This window comes from Pezoporus occidentalis, unplaced genomic scaffold (assembly GCF_034315485.1).
Source record: "Pezoporus occidentalis ecotype Australia unplaced genomic scaffold, CSIRO_AGI_Poc_V1 ctg187, whole genome shotgun sequence".
Lineage (NCBI taxonomy): Eukaryota > Metazoa > Chordata > Aves > Psittaciformes > Psittacidae > Pezoporus > Pezoporus occidentalis.
In genome coordinates this window covers 1,379,724-1,398,351 of record NW_026913715.1, presented here as the reverse complement: position 1 = coordinate 1,398,351, position 18,628 = coordinate 1,379,724, and the positions used below count along the sequence as shown (strand labels likewise).

Here is an 18,628-nt window from a genome sequence, read left to right as displayed (position 1 = left end):
AGTGGAGATGTTCTAAGAAAAAAAATCACCCACAAGTTACTGTTCTTCTGTGAAGCACCTTGTGGGCTTTCTCCTCCCTTCTGAGCAGTGGGGTGCCAGCTCCATGTGCTCTGTGCCAGCTCTTATTTGCTCCCAGGGAAAATGGTGTGGGATAAGAGGTCAGAACACCAACCTTGTCCCACATCAACGGGACCATAGCCAGCAGGTCAATGGAGCTGAGGTGCTCACAGAGCGGCACTGGGCACAGTCATACAGGTTGTAGACCACCACCTCTCATGGTGACTTACCCCCTTCCAAGAGCAGCTGAGCTCAGGCTGACCTGGCACCCCTGATGCTGCCCCTGGCTCCTTGGGGAGCTGCCTGGCGGGAGGTTTGTCAGTAACACACGAGGCTCCCTCAGGAACAAGACCTTGGCCTGATCGCATCCATGGCGTGGCTGTTCCAGGCAGCTCCAGTGCCTTCCCCACCCACAAGCTGAAACCCTTGGGTCCTATCCCCGCTGATCACACGTGGCAGCTCTGCAGGCGCAGAGTGGTGCTTGGGGAGCCACCTGCTCTCTGCTGGAAAGGCTGTGGTCAGAACACCCCCACCTCCTCCAGCACTGGCTCCGCACCCTCACGCAGCCGCAGGACGTGGATCCCCGAGCTGGAAGTGGCACAGAGCAGCGTGGAGCTGTCACAGGCAGCCAGCGAGGACAACGGTCCTGCTCCATCCAGGTACAGCGTGGCCAGGCAGGCTGAGGAGGGAACAGAGACGTCGCGGAGGTGAGACACAACCACACCAACCTCCCACCTCCTCTGCTCTGTCTCTGGCCCTCTCCTGCATCCCCACATTGGGATGTGCCCTTTGAACGAGGGACTCTCCATGTCTAAGCCCCACGGTGGGTCTGTGTTGCCCAGTCGGGCAGTGGCCAGTGAACAGGAATGAAGGCTGAGGTCAGGCTCTGCCCCTTCCCTGGAGAGGAGGCAGGGATGGATTGGACAGACGGCCCCACTGGGCAGAGCTGCAGGGCTCTGTGGACACGTTCCCAACATCCCTTTTTCTCCCAAATTGCTTATACTCCAGAAGAACCTTTCCTACGTGCTGTGCAACGCAGCGTGTGGTTTTGATAAGCCCCAAACGGGAAAGAGAAGTCATTTCCCATTTCCTTGGCTGGGGGACAAGCAGAAGCCCCTGGGGCTGCTCTGGGGCAGCTCCACCCTGCCCTGCAGCTGGATTAGAGGAAAACTTAGAGATCTGAGGCTTCACCGTGCCCATCAGCACTGGGAGACAGAAACCAAGCAGGAGCTCTGTTACCCAGAGTGGGGCACGGGGCGGGCAGGGCCCTGCCCTACCTGCAGTGTCTCGGTCCCAGACCTTCACGGTGCTGTCAAGCGAGGCCGTGGCGATGCTGGGGGCGAGCGTGGGGCCCCACGGCAGGAAAACGCCCGAGGTCGTGGTCTGGAAGTGCCCTTTGTACTCACACAGGTGGCTCCTCGTCTGCCGCAGGTCCCACAGCTGCAGGGCACAGGCAGAGGTCAGAGCTGGATGCCCACAAGCATCGTTTCAAGGACATGGCACCACTATGGCAGACTTTGGACTGTAATTGGGGTGGATAATGGGGATGGAACATTCGACATTCATTACTGAAGGATACCCTGGAAAGGCTGCACTCAAGCACGCACAGTCACGATGTTTCAGATACTTTGCCAAGAAGGTCCTGAGCTGTCTTCATTGTAATAGTGAGAATCACACCCACAGGTCTCACCCTCCCGATGCTCACACACAGGGCTGGGACCCTGCACGGTTTGGAAATGCCTCCAGCACGAGGGTTCCTGACGGGCTTCCTGTGCGAGCCTCGTGCTCCTCAACGCCATGGAACAAAATCCAGGGCTTTAACCAAAAGCAGCTGCTCAGGTACCCCCCGAGCACCAGGCTCGCCAAAGGGACACGCAGGAAGATCCTAAGCAGCGGAGCAAGCAGGTGCTTGGAGCGGCAGCCTGCTGCCCTCTGCTGCGTGCCATGGGCACGGGAACGCGAACCCCCGGGCAGGCAGGTGCCTGCCGTGCCGCCCCGCTCGCACTGCGGGGCTGGGTCTCACTCACCGTGGCCTCGCAGCCCTCGCCCGCGGTGCCGCTGCTGGTGCTCAGGCAGAGCCGCCCGTCGGGGCTCACGTCGCAGCAGGTCTGGATGTGCTGCTTGGCGGGGAAGCTGTGAGCCACCTCCAGCTGCCGCAGGTCCCACAGCCTCGGAGGAACCGGGAGAGGAAGGGGGACTCTGATGCATCATTGCCATGACGGGTGTCCCTCCATCCCCCCTGCGCTACCCTCGCTGCTGTCCCTCTCCTTCCCCCAGCAAGCCAAACCCCCAAAGCTCTCCCTGCACCCATTCAGGCTCCAGCTCCAGCCACTGGAGCTCTGCTGAGATTTCTTCTTTATGAATTCTCCTTTTTACCCAGTCACCACCAGTGCTGCTTACAGCCACCAGGCTCCCTCTCCTAGCTTTGCTCCCAGGTGAGCTGGGAGGTGGCTTCTGTCCACCCCAGCAGAGCACAGGAGGCCGGGTGGTCAGGACAAACCACAACAGAAACAGCCCTTTGTGCTCTGGGATTTTCCATAATCCCTGTGCACCCCAGGCTGTGTGGCCACGGGTAGAATTCCATATTGTAACAGAATCCCAGCCTGGTTTGGGTTGGAAAGGACCTTAAAGCTCCTCCAGCTCCAACCCCTGCCACGGCCAGGAACACCTTCCACTAGAGCAGCTTGCTCCAAGCCCCTGTGTCCAACCTGGCCTTGAACACTGCCAGGGATGGGGCAGCCACAGCTTCTCTGGGCACCCTGTGCCAGCGCCTCAGCACCCTCCCAGGGAAGAGCTTCTGCCTAAGAGCTCATCTCAGTCTCCCCTCTGGCAGGTTAAAGCCATTCCCCTTGGCCTGGCCCTACAGGCCCTTGTCCAAAGCCCCTCTCCAGGTCTCTTGTCCCCCCTTTAGGCACTGTGGGACTCTCATTTACCTGACTGTTTTATCCTCTGAGGTCTGGATGACATAAGGCTCCCCAGGCACCCAGCACAGATGTGTGACCTGCGGGAAGGAAAGGGTGAGCAGAAAGCAGCCCTGTGCAGCCCAGGCTGCTGTCCTGCAGACACTGAGCCACCAAGGCCACCTCCTCTCCTCCTCGTGCTGGGCTCTGAGCAGAAAACGGGAAGTTTCTTCTTGCTTCCCACCAACCCCTCCCCTGATGTGCTCCAAACAGCTCCCACTCACAGCATTCATCAGCTGCTGTGTGGCTCTCAGCACCTCTGTGCTTTGCTGTTGCCTGGAGAACGCAGTAACCACCCTGCAGCCCTGCCCTCCCCAGCTGCCACCTGAGCAGCGCCTCAGGGCTGTCCCGAAGCACCAAGCTCAGAGCAAACGCACCACGCACGGCTTCACGTGAGAAACCGGCACCCGGGCGCTGTGACGGGGCGCAAGGAACCAGCGGCTCCTACCAGGTTCCTGCGGGTGACGGCTCTGCGCAGACACCGCCCGGTCTCCGTGTCCCACGTGCACACGGCGTTGTCCCGAGAGCCCGTGCACAGCTGGGCGGCATCTGCAAGCACACGTTCGTTCGCATCGACAGCGACAGCGGGAGAGCTTGCCAAGAAATCCCTGGGGAACGGGAGCCCGGTGTCCCTCACCCCGGCTCGCGGCCAGGCCCGTCACAACCAGGTCATGCGCTGCGAAGCGCTGGCTTGGTCCCGGGGCCCCCTGGAGCTCCCACATCATCGCTGTCTTGTCCCGGGATGCGCTGAAGACTCTGCTGGAGTCAGGGGCTGAGGCGACCTGGAAGGGACAAGATGGGAGAAGCCGCGTGGCCTGGCCGCCAGCCCAGCAGGGCCAGCACCACCCTGCTGCGGCCGCGGCAGAGCCTGAGATGTGCAGAGACACAACTGGGGAGAGCCCGACCTTCAACCCCTGCTCTGCCCGTGCTGATGTGCACGTGCCCGACTGTTCACGCTGAGCCTCCTGCTGCCTTCTGCTCTGCCGGATGCTGGCACAGGCAAACCCCGACACAGTGGGAGCAGGGGAACCGCTCAGCCCCAGTGCAGCCCCTGCTGTGACCATGCAGGTTATGGTGGGGAGCATCAGGCAGCAGCCTCCCAGGACCCCCATTCTCTCAAGTTGCTTCAAGCCCCTGTGTCCAACCTGGCCTTGAACACTGCCAGGGATGGGGCAGCCACAGCTTCTCTGGGCACCCTGTGCCAGCGCCTCAGCACCCTCACAGGGAAGAGCTTCTGCCTAAGAGCTCATCTCAGTCTCCCCTCGGGCAGGTTAAAGCCATTCCCCTTGGCCTGGCCCTACAGGCCCTTGGCCAAAGCCCCTCTCCATTAAGAATAAAACCCAAGAATAACGATGAGTCTCGTGGAATGAGGCCTGCTACAAGAGAACAGCATCTCTGGATCAAAAACTTGACCTAGGAATTCATCCTGAGCTGCTGCTAAGTAGTCTCTTGGCAGGGAGAGCACGTCCAAGCCTCCTGGAGCCCTGTTTAGCCCAGATGCAACCACTCCATGCCACTTCCCTGGACAGCAAAGTATCAGTTGGGACCTTGGGAAAGACCTAGCACACCCTGCTACCCCGGTCCCTCTCTCTGAGGGAGCACCACGAGCTCTCTGCCGGTGACAAACCACTGCTCCATCACTCCCGGCTCCGGGTTTCTGACCGGTAGGAGCACAGGAGACCCCCAGCTCAGCCCAGTCACTCACCTTGGTGATCTCCCGCTGGTGGCCTGTGAACCGCTGCAGCACAGCCCCGGACCTCCAGCTGCAGACAGCCACGCTCTGCGGGGCAGGACAGGAGAGCAGGCCGTGAGCACGGACACACACCTCCCTGGTCCTGCTACGGTGAGCCCTGGTTCTTCTGGTTTGAGCTGTGTGTAGAGCCCATCCACTGCCAGGTACTGTAAGGGCCACTACAGTGATTCCAAGCCTGGGTGAGAGCATTTGATGTGATTTGAGCTCTGCAGAGCTTCTAAAACCGGGTTCAGTGTCTGCCCTCGCTCTAAGCTCATCTCGTGTTCCTAAATTCAGGGAGTGACAAATTGGAACCACTCATGGGAATGTTGAAAGCTCACACAAACCCCATTTTCCCAGCCCCTCAATACACTTCCCACCTGTGACCGTGCTGTGCTGTGGCAGGGGGAGCCTCACCTTGTCCCTTGCTCCGGACATGCACAGGTCTGGTTTGAGAGCAGCCACCGCGGTGACGGCATCGCTGTGTGCGGGGCTGCGCTGCGGAGCGGCTTGAGCATGTCCCACCTCTCCCGTGGAGCCATCGGCCCTGCACAGGCAGAGACAGCGACGGAAGCTGATGGTGCTCTGGGCACAGTCAGGATGCTCCAGGCACAGTGAGGGTGCTCTCAGTACAGTCAGGGTGCTCCAGGCATGGTCAGGGTGCTCTGGGCACAGTGAGGGTGCTCTCAGTACAGTCAGGGTGCTCCAGGCATGGTCAGGGTGCTCTGGGCACAGTCAGGGTGCTCCGGGCATGGTCAGGGTGCTCTGGGCACGGTCAGGGTGCTCCGGGCATGGTCAGGGTGCTCCAGCCATAGGCAGGGTTCTCTGGGCATGGTTCAGGTGCCCTGCCCCAGTGAGACTGAGGTGGCATCTGTGGCTGGGCTGGAGAGGAACGACATCTGCCTTTAGAGAGCAAAAGGGAAGCTGTGAATGGACAAATGCATCTCCTGGACTGGGTGGGATGGAACAGACCTATTCCACCTCCAGAGCTGCCAAATATTTAGGTGTTTGCTCTGTGCTGGTCAAAGAAGGAATTCCTGTCTCCCCAGCCTCCTCTTCCACTGACCCCAGCCTGGCTCTGAGCTCGGCTGTGCTCTGACACCCAGCACCCTCCTTGACAAGCACATGGAGTCCCCCATGCTGCCACCCTGGGCTCTCAGCTGCTGCCAAGGCAGGGATCACACACCCTGCTGCCATACGGGATTATTTCATAGAATCCCAGCCTGGTTTGTGTTGGAAGGGGCCTTAAAGCTCATCCAGCTCCAACCCCTGCCACAATCACCTGGCATTGCTTTACCTGTATTTGGTGGTGTGGATGCTGAATTTGCTCTGCAGTTTCCCCATAGCCCTGCTGATGAGCACAGCTCCTGATCTGGCCAGCAGTGACAAGCATCACATCAGCATCTTGGGTACATGCTGCTGGGACATGGCCTGGGGGTGAGGGGACAAAGCATTAGTAGGAAGCCAGAGAGGTTTCTGCTTGTTACATAGACAGGAGAAGTTGCTGATAATCACAGAACCACACATGGTTTGTGTTGGAAGGGACCTTAAAGCTCCTCCAGCTCCAACCCCTGCCACGGGCAGGGACACCTTCCACTAGAGCAGCTTGCTCCAAGCCCCTGTGTCCAACCTGGCCTTGAACACTGCCAGGGATGGGGCAGCCACAGCTTCTCTGGGCACCCTGTGCCAGCGCCTCAGCACCCTCACAGGGAAGAGCTTCTGCCTAAGAGCTCATCTCAGTCTCCCCTCGGGCAGGTTAAAGCCATTCCCCTTGGCCTGTCCCTACAGGCCCTTGTCCCAAGCCCCTCTCCAGGTTTCCTGCAGCCCCTTCAGGCACTGGAGCTGCTCTAAGGTCTCTAGAAGCAGGGGGTGGGACTGGATAATCTTTAAGGTCCCTTCAACCCAAACCATTCTATGATTCTGTGATGCCCAGGGATGTTGCAAATGCTCCATCCCTGGCAGTGCTCAAGGCCAGGTTGGACAGAGCCTTGGGTGCCATGGTTTAGTGTGAGGTGTCCCTGCCCATGGCAGGGGGGTTGGAACTTGATAATCTTAAGGTCCTTTTCAGCCCTAACTATTCTATGACTTCATGTGAAGCTTGGAGTGGTCTTCCCACCTCCAAACTCCAGCCCCAGGTCCAGGGTAGACATGACCATCTTGACAACGCAGATGCATTCAATACACAACCCCTTGCTGTTCAGGTGAGGCCAGGCTGCCCCATCCCAACACGCATCACAGCAGCCAGGCCCCATGAGCTGCAGGAGCCTTGGTCAGAGCAGGGCCTGAGGCAGCACCTTCCCTCTAATCCTCCCGGGTCACAGCCCGAGCACAAGCCAGTTTCAATGGCAGTGAATCGCCATGGACAGTAATTGGCTTCTCCTGAGCTCCAGACACACTAATGGGATATAGCCTGCAGCCGGGGCACATCAGTGCTCCTGACTGCGGGGGCAGTGGGGTTCTGCTCAGAAAAACCAGAACAGGAAAGACCGCTGCTTGTTCCAGCAAGGAAATCAACAGCAAAGCCTGGGAGCACTGAGCCAGAGGGGTCGGGGCTCTGCAAACCATTCCCTGTCTAATTTTACCCTGGCAGCTTTTGTGATTAGCAGTCAGTAACACCCCGCTAATCCCCACCTGCCCTGCCCCTGCGTTTGCTTGTTCTGTGGATGCTGAGAAGAAGCAGGGATAGATCAGCAATTCACTGCTTCCCATCAGACCAAGCATCTGAGTCCCTTCAGTACACTGGAATCACAGAATCCCAGCCTGGTTTGGGCTGGAAGGGGCCTTGAGCTTGAGGCAATTTTTGGAAGTCGTTTTTCCTGCACATTGCGATTCCAGGTTAAAACCTAAATTCCGATGTTTTAATCGCGGTCCTTGCTGTGTCCCGGCCAGCCCTCAGGGGTGTGCTCAGTGCAAGCCTCCTGGCCTGCAGGACAGCCCAGAGCCGTGCCCCAGGGCACAGAGCTGCCAGCGGCAGCGAGCAGGGTCTGTCTGTGCCCCCTGCCCACCGCAGGTTTTGCTGAGCCCTGAACAAGAGCCGCAGCTGCAGGATGCTCACCTGGGGCTTCCCTGCACGTTTTCCATGAGCCCGGTCCATCACAAAGCTCTCTGATAACACAGGGACCCTGCAGCAGCTGCTCCGTACGAAGCTGCCCCTCTGGAAGGCTGATTTTCCCTCTGGAGGATCTCCCATCCTCCCTTCCTCCAGTGCGTTGCTTCAGAGACCAAACCCATGTTTTACTACAGTGTATTTAAAGCATAACCAGCGCTGCTGCCTCAGCCTGAGGCGCTGCTGTGGATCCAAACCATGGAATAGGGAAACAACCGTACCCACAGCAGTGAGCACAGGAGTCACGGCAGCTTCCTCCCTGTTTTCACAGGGTATTAAACATCCCTCAGGAGAGGGGGTGGATGCAGGGGCAGCCCCAAGGCCCTATAGCTGGGGGTGACCCCATGGTGATGATGTGGGACCCTACAGCTGGGTTGGCCCCGCAGTGATGACCTGGAGCCCTATAGCCGAGAGGGACCCATGGCAACAACGCAGGTCTCTGTAGCTGGGGGTACCCAGACGGTGCTGACCTGGGTCTCTACAGCGGGGATGCCCCGGTGGATGCTAACGGGAGCATCCCGAGCCCCTGTCCATGGGGAGCCCCACAGCAGGACGAGGGCAGCCTGGGGGGTGAGCTGTGGGCACAGACCAGGTCGCTACAGCCGGGGCAGCCCCTGGGAAGGGCACGGGGACCGTGCGGGTCCCTGCAGCCGGGCCGGCCCCACGGCGAGGCCTTGGGGCAGCCAGCGCGGGCCCGGAACCCGCCCTGTGGGGCCGCTCCCGCCGTGCACTCACCGGGAGCGGGCGGGGCCCCGACGTCTGTCCCGAACCGTCCCGTCCGCGCCGCCCGGCTCCTCGGCAGCCGTACCGTGCAGTGCAGTGCCGTACCCTACCGTACCGTGCAGTGCAGTGCAGTGCCGGTACCGTACCGGAGCCGTGCCGGGGCGGGGCTGTACGCGAGGCCCGGGCGGGGCCGTCGCCGCCCAGCGGCAGGTGCGGGGCCGCAGGATGGCCCAGCGGGGCCGGGAGCCGCGGCCGCTGGCGGAGCGGGCGGCGGAGCTGAGGGTGAGCGGCGGCGGAGACCGAGACCGGGATCGGGATCGGGATCGGGATCGGGATCGGGACCGGGACCGGGACCGGGACATGGACCCTGCCCCGGGGATGCCTCAGTCTCGGGCCGGGCCCTTTCCCCGGTGCCCAGGGGAGCGCGGGGCGTGCGGGGCTGCCTGAGGTGGGGCGGGGCTGGGTCTGGGGCCGTCCGGGGAGGTCTTGGTGTGGTGCGGGACCGTGTGAGGGGTCCCTGTGGGGATGGGGGCTTCCTACGGGTGCCTCCTGGCAGGCTGTGAGCTCGGGGGGTCCCTGTTGAGGTGTGGGGCTGTGAGGGGGAATGAGGGCCGCCTGTGGGGAGCCCGGCAGGGTGCGGTCCATGGGGGGCTATGGGATGGGTCACCCGACGGCCCCCCTGTTGTGTTCCAGAACAAGATCGTGGACCGGTGCGAGCGGCTCCAGCTGCAGAGCGCTGCCATCGCCCGGCACGTGGACGAGGTGCTGCCGGCCAAGGACCAGGGCGTCCTGGTGAGTCCCGGGGGTGCCTGGGGCCGGGGCTCGGTGCGGGGTGGCTCAGCCGCGGGCAGAGCCGGCAGGGGCCGTCGGTGCTGGTGGCGGGGCTGAGCAGGGCTCGTGTCCCCTGGCCCCGGCAGAGCGCAGCCAGCGTGGCGCGGGAGCGGGTGATCCAGAGGCTGATCTTCGTGGGGAACGCGTGTGAGAACGAGGAGCAGCGGCTGCTGGAGAGGGTGCACGCCGAGGAGGAGCGGGCGCACCAGAGCATCCTGACCCAGCGGCTGCACTGGAGCGAGGCCCTGCAGAAGCTGGCTGCCCTCCGGACCTACCTGGTGGACATGATCACCAGCCTGGATGACCAGGGCCTGGTGGTGAGTACTGCTGCTTGTACCCAGGGACAGCGCAGCCAGCCCAGCAGTGACCTAAGCTTTTAATGATGGGTCTTAAATACAGTGTTCGGCAGCCTGCTGCACTGATAGCATGGAGGGGAGGCAGAGCCAGACAGGACCTACGTTTGCAGATCTAGCTCAAGGAACCTCCTTCACCTGGTTCCTTAAGCTAGGAACCAGTGGCTCCTCCACCTGGCTCAAGCCCCTGTAGTCCTAGAGCATCGGCTCTGCCCACTGCTGCTTCTGCTTGCAGTGAGGTTCAGAAGTACCCAGGCTCAGGTCTCCCAGCCTGAAGCTTGAAGCTGCCAGCCCTCAGATGCCCTTTGGCTGGAGAGCCAGGACAGCTCTGGGTTAATGGAGCCACCAGTTTTCTAGGGCTCTGTTCAGTTCACCCTCGGGAGCACCTGCAGCTCATCCTGAGAGCCTGCCCTGTTGCCTGGCCCATCTCTGCTGGGGATACTGCGCAGAGCAGCCAGTGCTTCCCTTTGCTCAGTTCCTCCTCTGGCTGTTAAATGATCTCGTTTTACTGAGGCAAGTCCTTGGAGGCATGCACCTCCTGCCTTGCTCTCAGCCTCTGCTTGTCAGGTGTAACTCGTGAAGGGGGGGCAGCAGCTCTGCTGGATCCTGTGGGCAGAAGGCAGATGCTGCTCCTGTGGTGGGAATGCAGCTCCAGTCCTGCCACAGCCTCTTGGCTGGTTGGGCTGCGGCCTCACTGGGGAGAGCAGGGGGTGGAAAGCAAGATCCATCCTATGCCTGTGGGAGAGAACAGGGAGACCCTCAGTTTCTCCTTTTGCCATGTAGTGGAGAGAAAGTGGGGCTCACACATTTGCCACCTTGGGATGTTGGTGTTGGTGCTTGCATCTGTCAGGCATCGATATGTGTCATGCTGCAGGACAGTGAAAGGCACGCAGGGCACCCTGCAGCTCGTATTTGAGCAGGGATCAAATGTTCTCCTAGCACTTTATCAATGGAGCTGTACCCTGAGAACACACCACTGCCAGCGGGTGCAGAAACAAGAGGGACTGACCAGGAGGTTGGTTGACTCTTGACTCGGGTCCTCCACAGCTTCACCCCTCACTGACAGCTTTGGGGGGGTGTTTGCTGCAAGCACAGGGTGTTCCTGCAGCGTGCCCTGATGGGATAAGGGACAGGGGGACCTCAGGGCTGGGGTTCTCATGCTCTGGGCAAGGCAGGGTGCAGTGCATCTGTCAGATGCAGACAGGCTGGTGCCTATCAGAGGGTGTGGAATTAGAGCTGGCTGAGTCCTGAGTCAGGGAGGGGAAAGTGCTGCAGCAGGAGAAAATGGGTGCTGGTTCCCCCTGCTCCCCATGGCAAGCGCTGAGGAGTGGTTTCTGTGGCTCAGGAAGGAGAACAGTGCTGCCTGGGTTTGCAGTGCCCAGCCTGGGTTTGGGGTTTTATCTATGGGCATTGCTGCTGTGATGATTCTTTCTCTCCTTGTCCCCAGCATGCGGAACAAGAGATCTTCGAGAGGTTAGTACCTGACTGCTCCCGGTCCTTTCCCTGCTCCAAGCTTGCCTGCACCCCTTGGCTCCCACTGTGAGCAGCATGCCCTTGCAGCTGGTGACACCCCTCTTTCCTCCCTCATGCTGCTCTTGTGGGGTTCAAGGACACACAATAGAGATCCCTCTTGTCTCTGCTTCACATGCTGCTAGAGACAGAGGTGTCTGGCACCTAGAAGCACTGTATGCACAATGTCTTTTTGGATGCACTGGCTCTTGCTTATCGGGGACCTTCTCCAGCTCCCCACAAAATTCCACGGGGCTCACAGGGAGATGGAGCATGCCTGACCCTGGCCTCATGGCAGCAGATGGGATGGTCCATCCCCAGAGCTGGAGTGCTCCATGCCTGGGGTTGCTGCTGGCACCGCATTGCCCAGAGCAGCAGCGTGCCCAGACCTGTGCTGCCTCCTTCCCTGAGAGGCAGGATGCCCTGAGGGGTGAACCAAGGGCTGATGTCAGCATTCCAAGGCCAGGTTGGATGGGGCTTGGAGCAAGCTGCTCTAGTGGAAGGTGTCCCTGCCCGTGGCAGGGGTTGGAGCTGGAGGAGCTTTAAGGTCCCTTCCAACCCAAACCAGGCTGGGATTCTGTGATTTCTAACAGTCATCACCAGTAGCACGGTGCTGCCCTTGCCTGAGAAGGCAGTGTGGTGGCTGCATTTTACAGGCATTGATTTCTGGGGCTGCTACAAGGCTGCTGCCTGGCACTGGCTGGACTTTGCTGCCCAGAGGACTTTCAGGGGTATTTTTGCCTGGACCCTACCTATGGAGAGCGGGAAATGTGCCCCAGCCTGTGCCAGAGCCTTTACTAGCAGCCATGAGTTGTGCGTGCTGCAGGCCATGGGAGCCCAGCATCTCCTGGCTATGCTCTGTGAAATCTGGAGTTGTTCTTGTTGCATCCCCCCTGCTCTGAGCCAGCCTTTGTTGGTGCAGGGCGAATTGACTCTCTCCCAGCAGCCTCTTCATTGTGCTCCTCTTGTACCTGAATGCCTGCTCTCAGATGCTTTTGCTCTGTGTCAGGGATTGAGGAGGCTGTTGGCTCCGGCTGCTGGGATTGTACTTAAAACACTGAAGTCCTTTCAGAAGGGGCTGTAATTGAAGCCAACCGAAACTACCACTTATGATAAGAGCTTGTCTAGGAATTCCTGCTGTAGTTGCTCTGTGCTCCTCTTGCAACTGCTCCAGCTCACATTTCTGCCATAACCTCTGGTGATCTCTATAAACACCTCCCAGCTCTGGTCAATAAGTCATTGTCTTTCAAAATACTTTTCCCTTGCTAGGACAGAGGTGGCAGAGGGAATCTTAGAGCCACAGGAGTCCCTGAAGTTAAACTTTAACCAGACGTGTGTTCAGAGTCCACTGCTGCATCGACTGTGGGCCTCTGCTGTTCTCTGCTGCGTCACAGGTCAGTGTCTCCTGCAGGTCCCACACTCCCTGGGCATTCCTGTACACCCGTTCACACTGTGCCCAAAGAAACACCCTGATGCTGTGTCCTGCCCAGCCCCTGCCAGTTGTTTGGAGCCTCCAGCCAGGGAGGCAGCAGTGGTTGGGGAGGGGGGATAGGGGCTGCAAGCAGCTGGTTTCGGCTAGGAGGAGAGCTGGGCTTTGGCAGGATTGTGCCTTGTATCAGCTCTGTGGCTTAGCCCCACTTGATTTCTTTTGCTGTTCCCTGGGTTGCCCTCAGCACTGAAGCTGGTGCTGCTGTAGGAATCTGTCACAGAAGTTCTTCACTGTGTCCAGCATTGGCCTGCTGGTGATTTTAAAAGAGGTGAAACCCATGTGGTGTCTGTGAGACACTGACCTGCTGGAGTGAGAAGGGAGGGAATGCAGTAGCTTTCTGATCCTAAGGTGAGGCTGTGGCTCCGCACCCCCAGAGGTTTGTTCAGCTCTTGCTGTACAGAGGTTCCATGGGAGGTGTTTGTGCTCTGGGCAGGTTTTACCAGGCTGGTGTTGGCTGTGTTGAGCAGGGATGAAGGTTTGCTTCCAGCTGTGCTCTGCTCCAGTGGCTGGGTGGGAAACGTTTGCTTTTGCTCCTGCTTTCAGGCCACCGTTAGAGCATTTCAATTGCTTCCTTTGTTCCTCAAAGGTGGCACCATCCTTCACAGCCAGAGAACATTTGTCCTGTTTGCTGCCTGGTGAGCAGGCCCGGGGGTGACCTTTCAAAGCTTCTGCATGAACGTCTCATTTTGGCTCATCTCACTTTTGATGCTGGTGAGCAGTTTCCAGTGTTGCCTGTTTCCAGTTTTCCCTGTTTCCAGGTCCTTCTCAAAGGTGTGCACTTCTGGCTTTCATTGCTCTTGTGGTTTTGTGTGTTAGCTTCAGGACCAAACACCATCATCATTCATTTCTTCTACTGCAAACCGTGGTCTAGCTCTTCCTTTGGGATTAATTTCCCTCTTGGTGTCTGAGTGCTGGCAGTTGTGCAGACTCTTGTGCTTGGAACATCTCGAGTCAAGCAGGAAACCTTTCAGTGATTCTCTTTGTTTTCACAGGTTTTTATTGTTGGATTCCTCTCCCCATAGCCTCCCTATGAAATGGAATGGCTCTCAGGCATTCTTTTGTAGTGGTGCACTTCACACACAGTTCGTTCTGTTTGGCTTTAGTTGGGTGCGTTTTTGTCTGTTGTTGCATTTGATGTGCCATTACTGCATGCCGAGGATGCCTGCCATATCCTTGCATACCTCATTAGTCCGTAGTGCACCCAGGACCTAGCCTTAGAGATTATTAACTGTGATGGTCCTAGCTTTCTTCCAGAGACAGTAATGTTGTGTTTCACATGGTGGTCCCTCCTTCCAGAGACAGCTAAACAGGCATCAGTCTCGGTTTTTTGCTTGGAAACAGGAAAGTCCTGGCCTTGAGGGCTTGTGCTGTAGCCTCTCAAAAACCTGCAGGCCAGCAGGAAACAGCCTTCACTTCACACTCAAAAATAAACACGATTCCTTTGATGTCTTCACTTGGCATCCAGGCTTCTGTGTTGCTTAGGTTTGGGGTTCACAAAGGCCTGCAGGGACAGGCCAAGGGGAATGGCTTTAACCTGCCAGAGGGGAGACTGAGATGAGCTCTTAGGCAGAAGCTCTTCCCTGTGAGGGTGCTGAGGCGCTGGCACAGGGTGCCCAGAGAAGCTGTGGCTGCCCCATCCCTGGCAGTGTTCAAGGGCAGGTTGGACACAGGGGCTTGGAGCAAGCTGCTCCAGTGGAAGGTGGTCCCTTCCAACCCAAACCAGGCTGGGAATCTATGATATGGTACAGCTCTTGCTGGCAAATGACTCACCTGCTCCAGCCTTGTTTCCTTGGCAGTTTAAGACATAAAATGGGTGCAGTGAGGGCAGAGGAAGGCAGGGCAAGGAGGGGCTCCCACAGGTAGAAACTCTGTCCCCTGGGAGCAGGTGAGTCAGGTGGGTATTGGCCTCATCTCTTGGATTTACAGAGGTGGGAGACACTCGTGTAGTTATTCAGGACTCACACACGATCTGCTGAGGGGTTTCATGCAGGGTGAGCAGTGCTGGGTGCTCTCACCCATGGGTTTGCAGTGGTGCAGAGCCCTGGTGGGTGCCAGTGTCCTGCAGCCAGCCTGGCTCTCGCCCTGTGCTGCAGCTCACTGGGTTTGTGCTGTGGTGCAAGGGCAGCACCTTCATTCACAGCAAAACCAAATCACGGTCGTGCTCATCTCTAATGCCCGGTGCTTCCTCCCTCCACTGTTCCCAACACGCTCGGTTCACAAATAACTTGGGCTTTATAGGAGGCAAGGGATTTCCCTGCCCAGCCCTCTCCATTCCTCCTCGTTCCTGTATTTCCAGCTCTGCAGGATTTCTGCAAAGAGCCCTCCCTCCTTGGGCAGGCTCCTGACTCACCCGGGCTAGAGGAGAAGTCAGGTCCTGCGCACCCACAGTGGGGGTGGGAAGGGACAGGGGAGCTGAGGTTTGGGTCGCTCCCAAAAGTGGGATGAGCCAAACCCGTGGAGTTCTGATTTGTGGGGATCTGGGCATGGGACAGAGTAAGATGAGCAGTGTTTGTTCAGCCTGGAGAAGAGAAGGCTCTGGGCAGACCTTAGAGCAGCTCCAGTGCCTAAAGGGGCTACAGGAAACCTGGAGAGGGGCTTTGGACAAGGGCAAGTAGTGATAAGACAATGTGGGATTCAAACTGAAAAGGCTGATTTAGATCAGACATTAGGAAGAAATCACTTACTGTGTGGATGCTGAGGCGCTGGCACAGGGTGCCCGGAGAAGCTGTGGCTGCCCCATCCCTGGCAGTGTTCAAGGCCAGGTTGGACACAGGGGCTTGGAGCAAGCTGCTCTAGTGGAAAGGGGTCCCTGCCCGTGGCAGGGGTTGGAGCTGGAGGAGCTTTAAGGTCCCTTCAGCCCAAACCACTCTGATTCTGTGATCTCTGACTCGGTAGCACTTGTAGTGCAAGGAGGGAGAGGTGCCAGGTAAAGTCTGGGCTTTGTTGAGTCTGCTTCGAGAGGGGAAGCTGTCGGGAGCTGCTGTCCTGGCCCTGTGTCACCCCGGGGGGACAGATGGGTTTCTCAGGAATGATGTGCGAGGGGAGGTTGTTTGTGATTGTGTTTCTGAGGGCTGGGACTTCTTCCGGTGGTTCAGGTGGTGGCCACTGAGCCGGTGCTCACAGTGTGGCTCCTCTTGCAGGCTCACAGGAGATTCACATCGATGAGAAAACACTCAGCCCCCATCTCAGCCTGTCGGAGGACAAGAAAACGCTGACCTTCAGCCCCAAGAAAGCAAAGGTGGACTTGGACAGCCCCGAGCGGTTTGACCACTGGCCCAACGCTTTGGCTACTGCAGGTTTCCAGTCGGGAGTCTGTGCATGGAGGATCAGCGTGGACAAGAGCTGTGCCTACAAGCTGGGGGTTTGCTACAGCTCCCTGCCACGGAAGGGCTCTGCCAACGAAGCCCGCCTGGGCTTCAACGCTGCCTCCTGGGTCTTCTCGCGCTACGACAGGGAGTTCAGGTTCCTGCACGCCGGGCGCCTGCAGGCTGTGGAGCTGCTCAAGGCTCCGGCAGAGATCGGGGTCCTCCTTGACTTGGCAGGAGGGGAGGTGTTCTTTTACGACCCAGATTCCTGCACCATCCTCTTCTCCCATAGGGAGACCTTCACAGAGCCTCTGTACCCTGTCTTCGCTGTGGCACACGAGAGCATCTCGCTTGTCCAGTGAGCGCAGCATTGTGCTCACTGAGGGGGCGAATACACAATTGTATGTACAGTGACTGTATATGCACTATACAGTACCTTTGTGGGAAAAAGACCACACAGGACCTGCCTTCAGACTACGTTTTCTCCATGTGTTTGACAGCAGCTTTTCCCTCCTCCGGGAGGATCACCCACCCTGTCTGCCAGGGCAAGGGGTCAGGGTGATGCCTGGCTCTTTGTTCTGTTAATTCCTCTCTGACCAAAGGCAGCTCCCTGCCTGATGGTGGGCTTCATAAAGCAGAAATAGGGAATGTTTCCTGCTTGATTTGACAGCTCTGGACATGTGTTTGGAGGAACAGAAGGGAGGAGGAACATGGAAAGGGACATCAGTGGGACCCAGCTGGTGACATGCTTTGGGAGGAGCAGGGACAGGGCAGGGGGCTGTCACCTGTGTGGACCTATGCCACGGCAGGGGCACCCCAAGGGGCTGTGGTCCATGGAGGAGCCCATGTCAGAGCAGGGGAGGAAGCAGCAAGGAGAGCACAAACCCCACCTGAGCTGCTCCTTACCTTGCCAACAGTTTGAGGGTTCAGTGTAATGTGGCAAAACCCCAGGGAGCTGATGTTAGGCCCGGAGGAAGGAGAGGTGCTGGGCTGAAGTTGAGCCAAGGGAGAAGGGTAGGAAAGGTGCTTCCCTGTATGAAATTTGACATCTTTATTACTCAGTGCCCAAATTGGTACAGTTTAATTGGCAGTACATTAAATGAAGTGAAATTGCCCAACTTCTGTTTTGCTGGCAGCAGGAGGCCCACAGCCACTGTTGGGAAGAGGGTGGTGGGGGTGGTGAGGTGGTCAGTCTGGGGTACACTGAGGTGATCAGGACTGCGTGTGGGTGCCCTGCATGGACAGACCAACCTGCGACAGACCAACCGGGGGCTGCTGGAGCCTCTCCCCAGTGTGACTGCGAAGGCATAAACCTCAAAGGCTGCTTCCATCCCTCCTGCCAGAAGGAGCCTGTGGAACGCAGCTTGACCCAGGCCCCGGCTGTGAGGCACAGATACCACCGCTCACCTTGCCCAGTGTTTGAGAGCTATAAAAGCAGCAGCAGCAGCAATCCTTAGTGTCAGGTACGCTTTATTGCAGGACCCCTCTCCCGTCCACAGACAGCACTGCTCCCTGCCCAACCAGCAGCAAGAAACCCCACGCTGGGGCCAGTTCACGGCTCAGCAGCACCGGCTCTCCCCTGCACTCAGCTACTCCTTCTCAATCAGAGGCAGGAGGTGGCTCAGCGTTGGCAGGACGTGCTCTGGAGGCACCTCCGGCTCCTCGCCCTGCCCCGCAGCCCGGAGCAGGAAGCTGTGCATGCCCACGGCCCGCGCTGCCCTGTAGTCCCGGCTGTAGTCATCCCCGACGTGAGCTGCCTGCCGGGGCAAGACCCCGCCGAGCCGCAGCGCCTGCTCGAAGATCCTCGCGTCCGGCTTGGCGCAGCCCGCGGCTTCGGACGTGAGCACGAAGTCGAAGTGGTGCCGCAGCTCGCACTGGCAGAGGATGCTTTCCAGCCGGTTGTCGAAGTTGGACACGACCCCCATGCGGAAGCCGCGCCGGCGGCACTGGCTCAGGGTCTCGCTGGCGCCCGGCAGCGGCTCCCAGTTGCGGGCGCTGCAGTAGTCGCGGTAGAGCTTCTCGGCCATGGCCGTGAGGACGCTCTCGTCCTGCACGCCCGAGAGCCTGAAGGTCTGTTTGACAACATCGACCCACCACTGCCGGGAGCTCAGCCCCTGGCCCTGCCCGTAGTTGGGGAAGCGCCGGCCATGGGCCCCGTACGCCTCCCGGAAGGAGCGGCTGAGCGCCTCCGGCTGCACCCGCACGCCGTGAGCCCGGGCCTCGGCCGCGTAGCTGTGCCCCAGGGGCTGCCGCAGCCGCAGCAGCGTGTCCTTCACGTCCCACGTCAGCAAGCGGAGCCGCAGCATGGCCTCAGCGCAGCTCGGCGCCGCGGGAGACCCGGGGCAACGGGGAGGGCAGAGCCGGGGGCGGTGCAGGCTCACGCCGGTCACTGTCGCAGGAGTGCGGGAACCGGCCCCTGGCCCGCATCACACCCGCGTCCCTCGGGAGGGCTCAGGGTCACGGACACTGCCGGGGGGGGGGCGCCCCGCTCGCAGGCCCGCGGTGCAAGGTGTCCCAGGGCGGGCGCTGAACGCCCCACACCGTGGGTGCCGCAGCGGGGCCG

General features: G+C 59.2%; 3 protein-coding genes across 4 annotated transcripts; 1 reads left to right on the top strand and 2 right to left on the bottom strand.

Moving 5' to 3' along the window:
* Nucleotides 1–356: 356 nt before the first annotated feature.
* On the bottom strand, nucleotides 357–8,655 carry WDR31 (WD repeat domain 31). 2 transcript variants are annotated; one of them, XM_062616016.1, is made up of 10 exons: nucleotides 8,591–8,655; nucleotides 6,047–6,180; nucleotides 5,167–5,296; nucleotides 4,723–4,797; nucleotides 3,655–3,799; nucleotides 3,466–3,566; nucleotides 2,991–3,058; nucleotides 2,085–2,226; nucleotides 1,335–1,497; nucleotides 357–736 (listed from the first exon to the last, which is right to left on the bottom strand). In XM_062616016.1, the coding sequence occupies exons 2-10, from the start codon at nucleotides 6,091–6,093 to the stop codon at nucleotides 576–578; spliced, it is 1,032 nt and encodes a 343-aa protein (XP_062472000.1). In that variant the 5' UTR covers nucleotides 6,094–6,180; nucleotides 8,591–8,655; the 3' UTR covers nucleotides 357–575. The 2 variants fall into 2 exon arrangements, with proteins under 2 accessions (XP_062472000.1, XP_062471998.1); XM_062616014.1 differs by lacking the exons at nucleotides 6,047–6,180; nucleotides 8,591–8,655 and having other exon boundaries at nucleotides 3,655–4,538; nucleotides 5,167–5,193.
* Nucleotides 8,656–8,741: 86 nt separating this feature from the next.
* Nucleotides 8,742–17,175, top strand: BSPRY (B-box and SPRY domain containing). Its single transcript, XM_062616077.1, has 6 exons — nucleotides 8,742–8,860; nucleotides 9,272–9,370; nucleotides 9,496–9,726; nucleotides 11,210–11,235; nucleotides 12,541–12,665; nucleotides 15,901–17,175. Exons 1-6 carry the CDS (start codon nucleotides 8,804–8,806, stop codon nucleotides 16,425–16,427), a joined length of 1,065 nt encoding a protein of 354 aa, XP_062472061.1. The 5' UTR covers nucleotides 8,742–8,803; the 3' UTR covers nucleotides 16,428–17,175.
* A 399-nt stretch (nucleotides 17,176–17,574) lies between these two features.
* On the bottom strand, nucleotides 17,575–18,564 carry HDHD3 (haloacid dehalogenase like hydrolase domain containing 3). Its single transcript, XM_062616080.1, has one exon. It carries the CDS (start codon nucleotides 18,369–18,371, stop codon nucleotides 17,655–17,657), a length of 717 nt encoding a protein of 238 aa, XP_062472064.1. The 5' UTR covers nucleotides 18,372–18,564; the 3' UTR covers nucleotides 17,575–17,654.
* Between the last annotated feature and the right edge of the window lie 64 nt (nucleotides 18,565–18,628).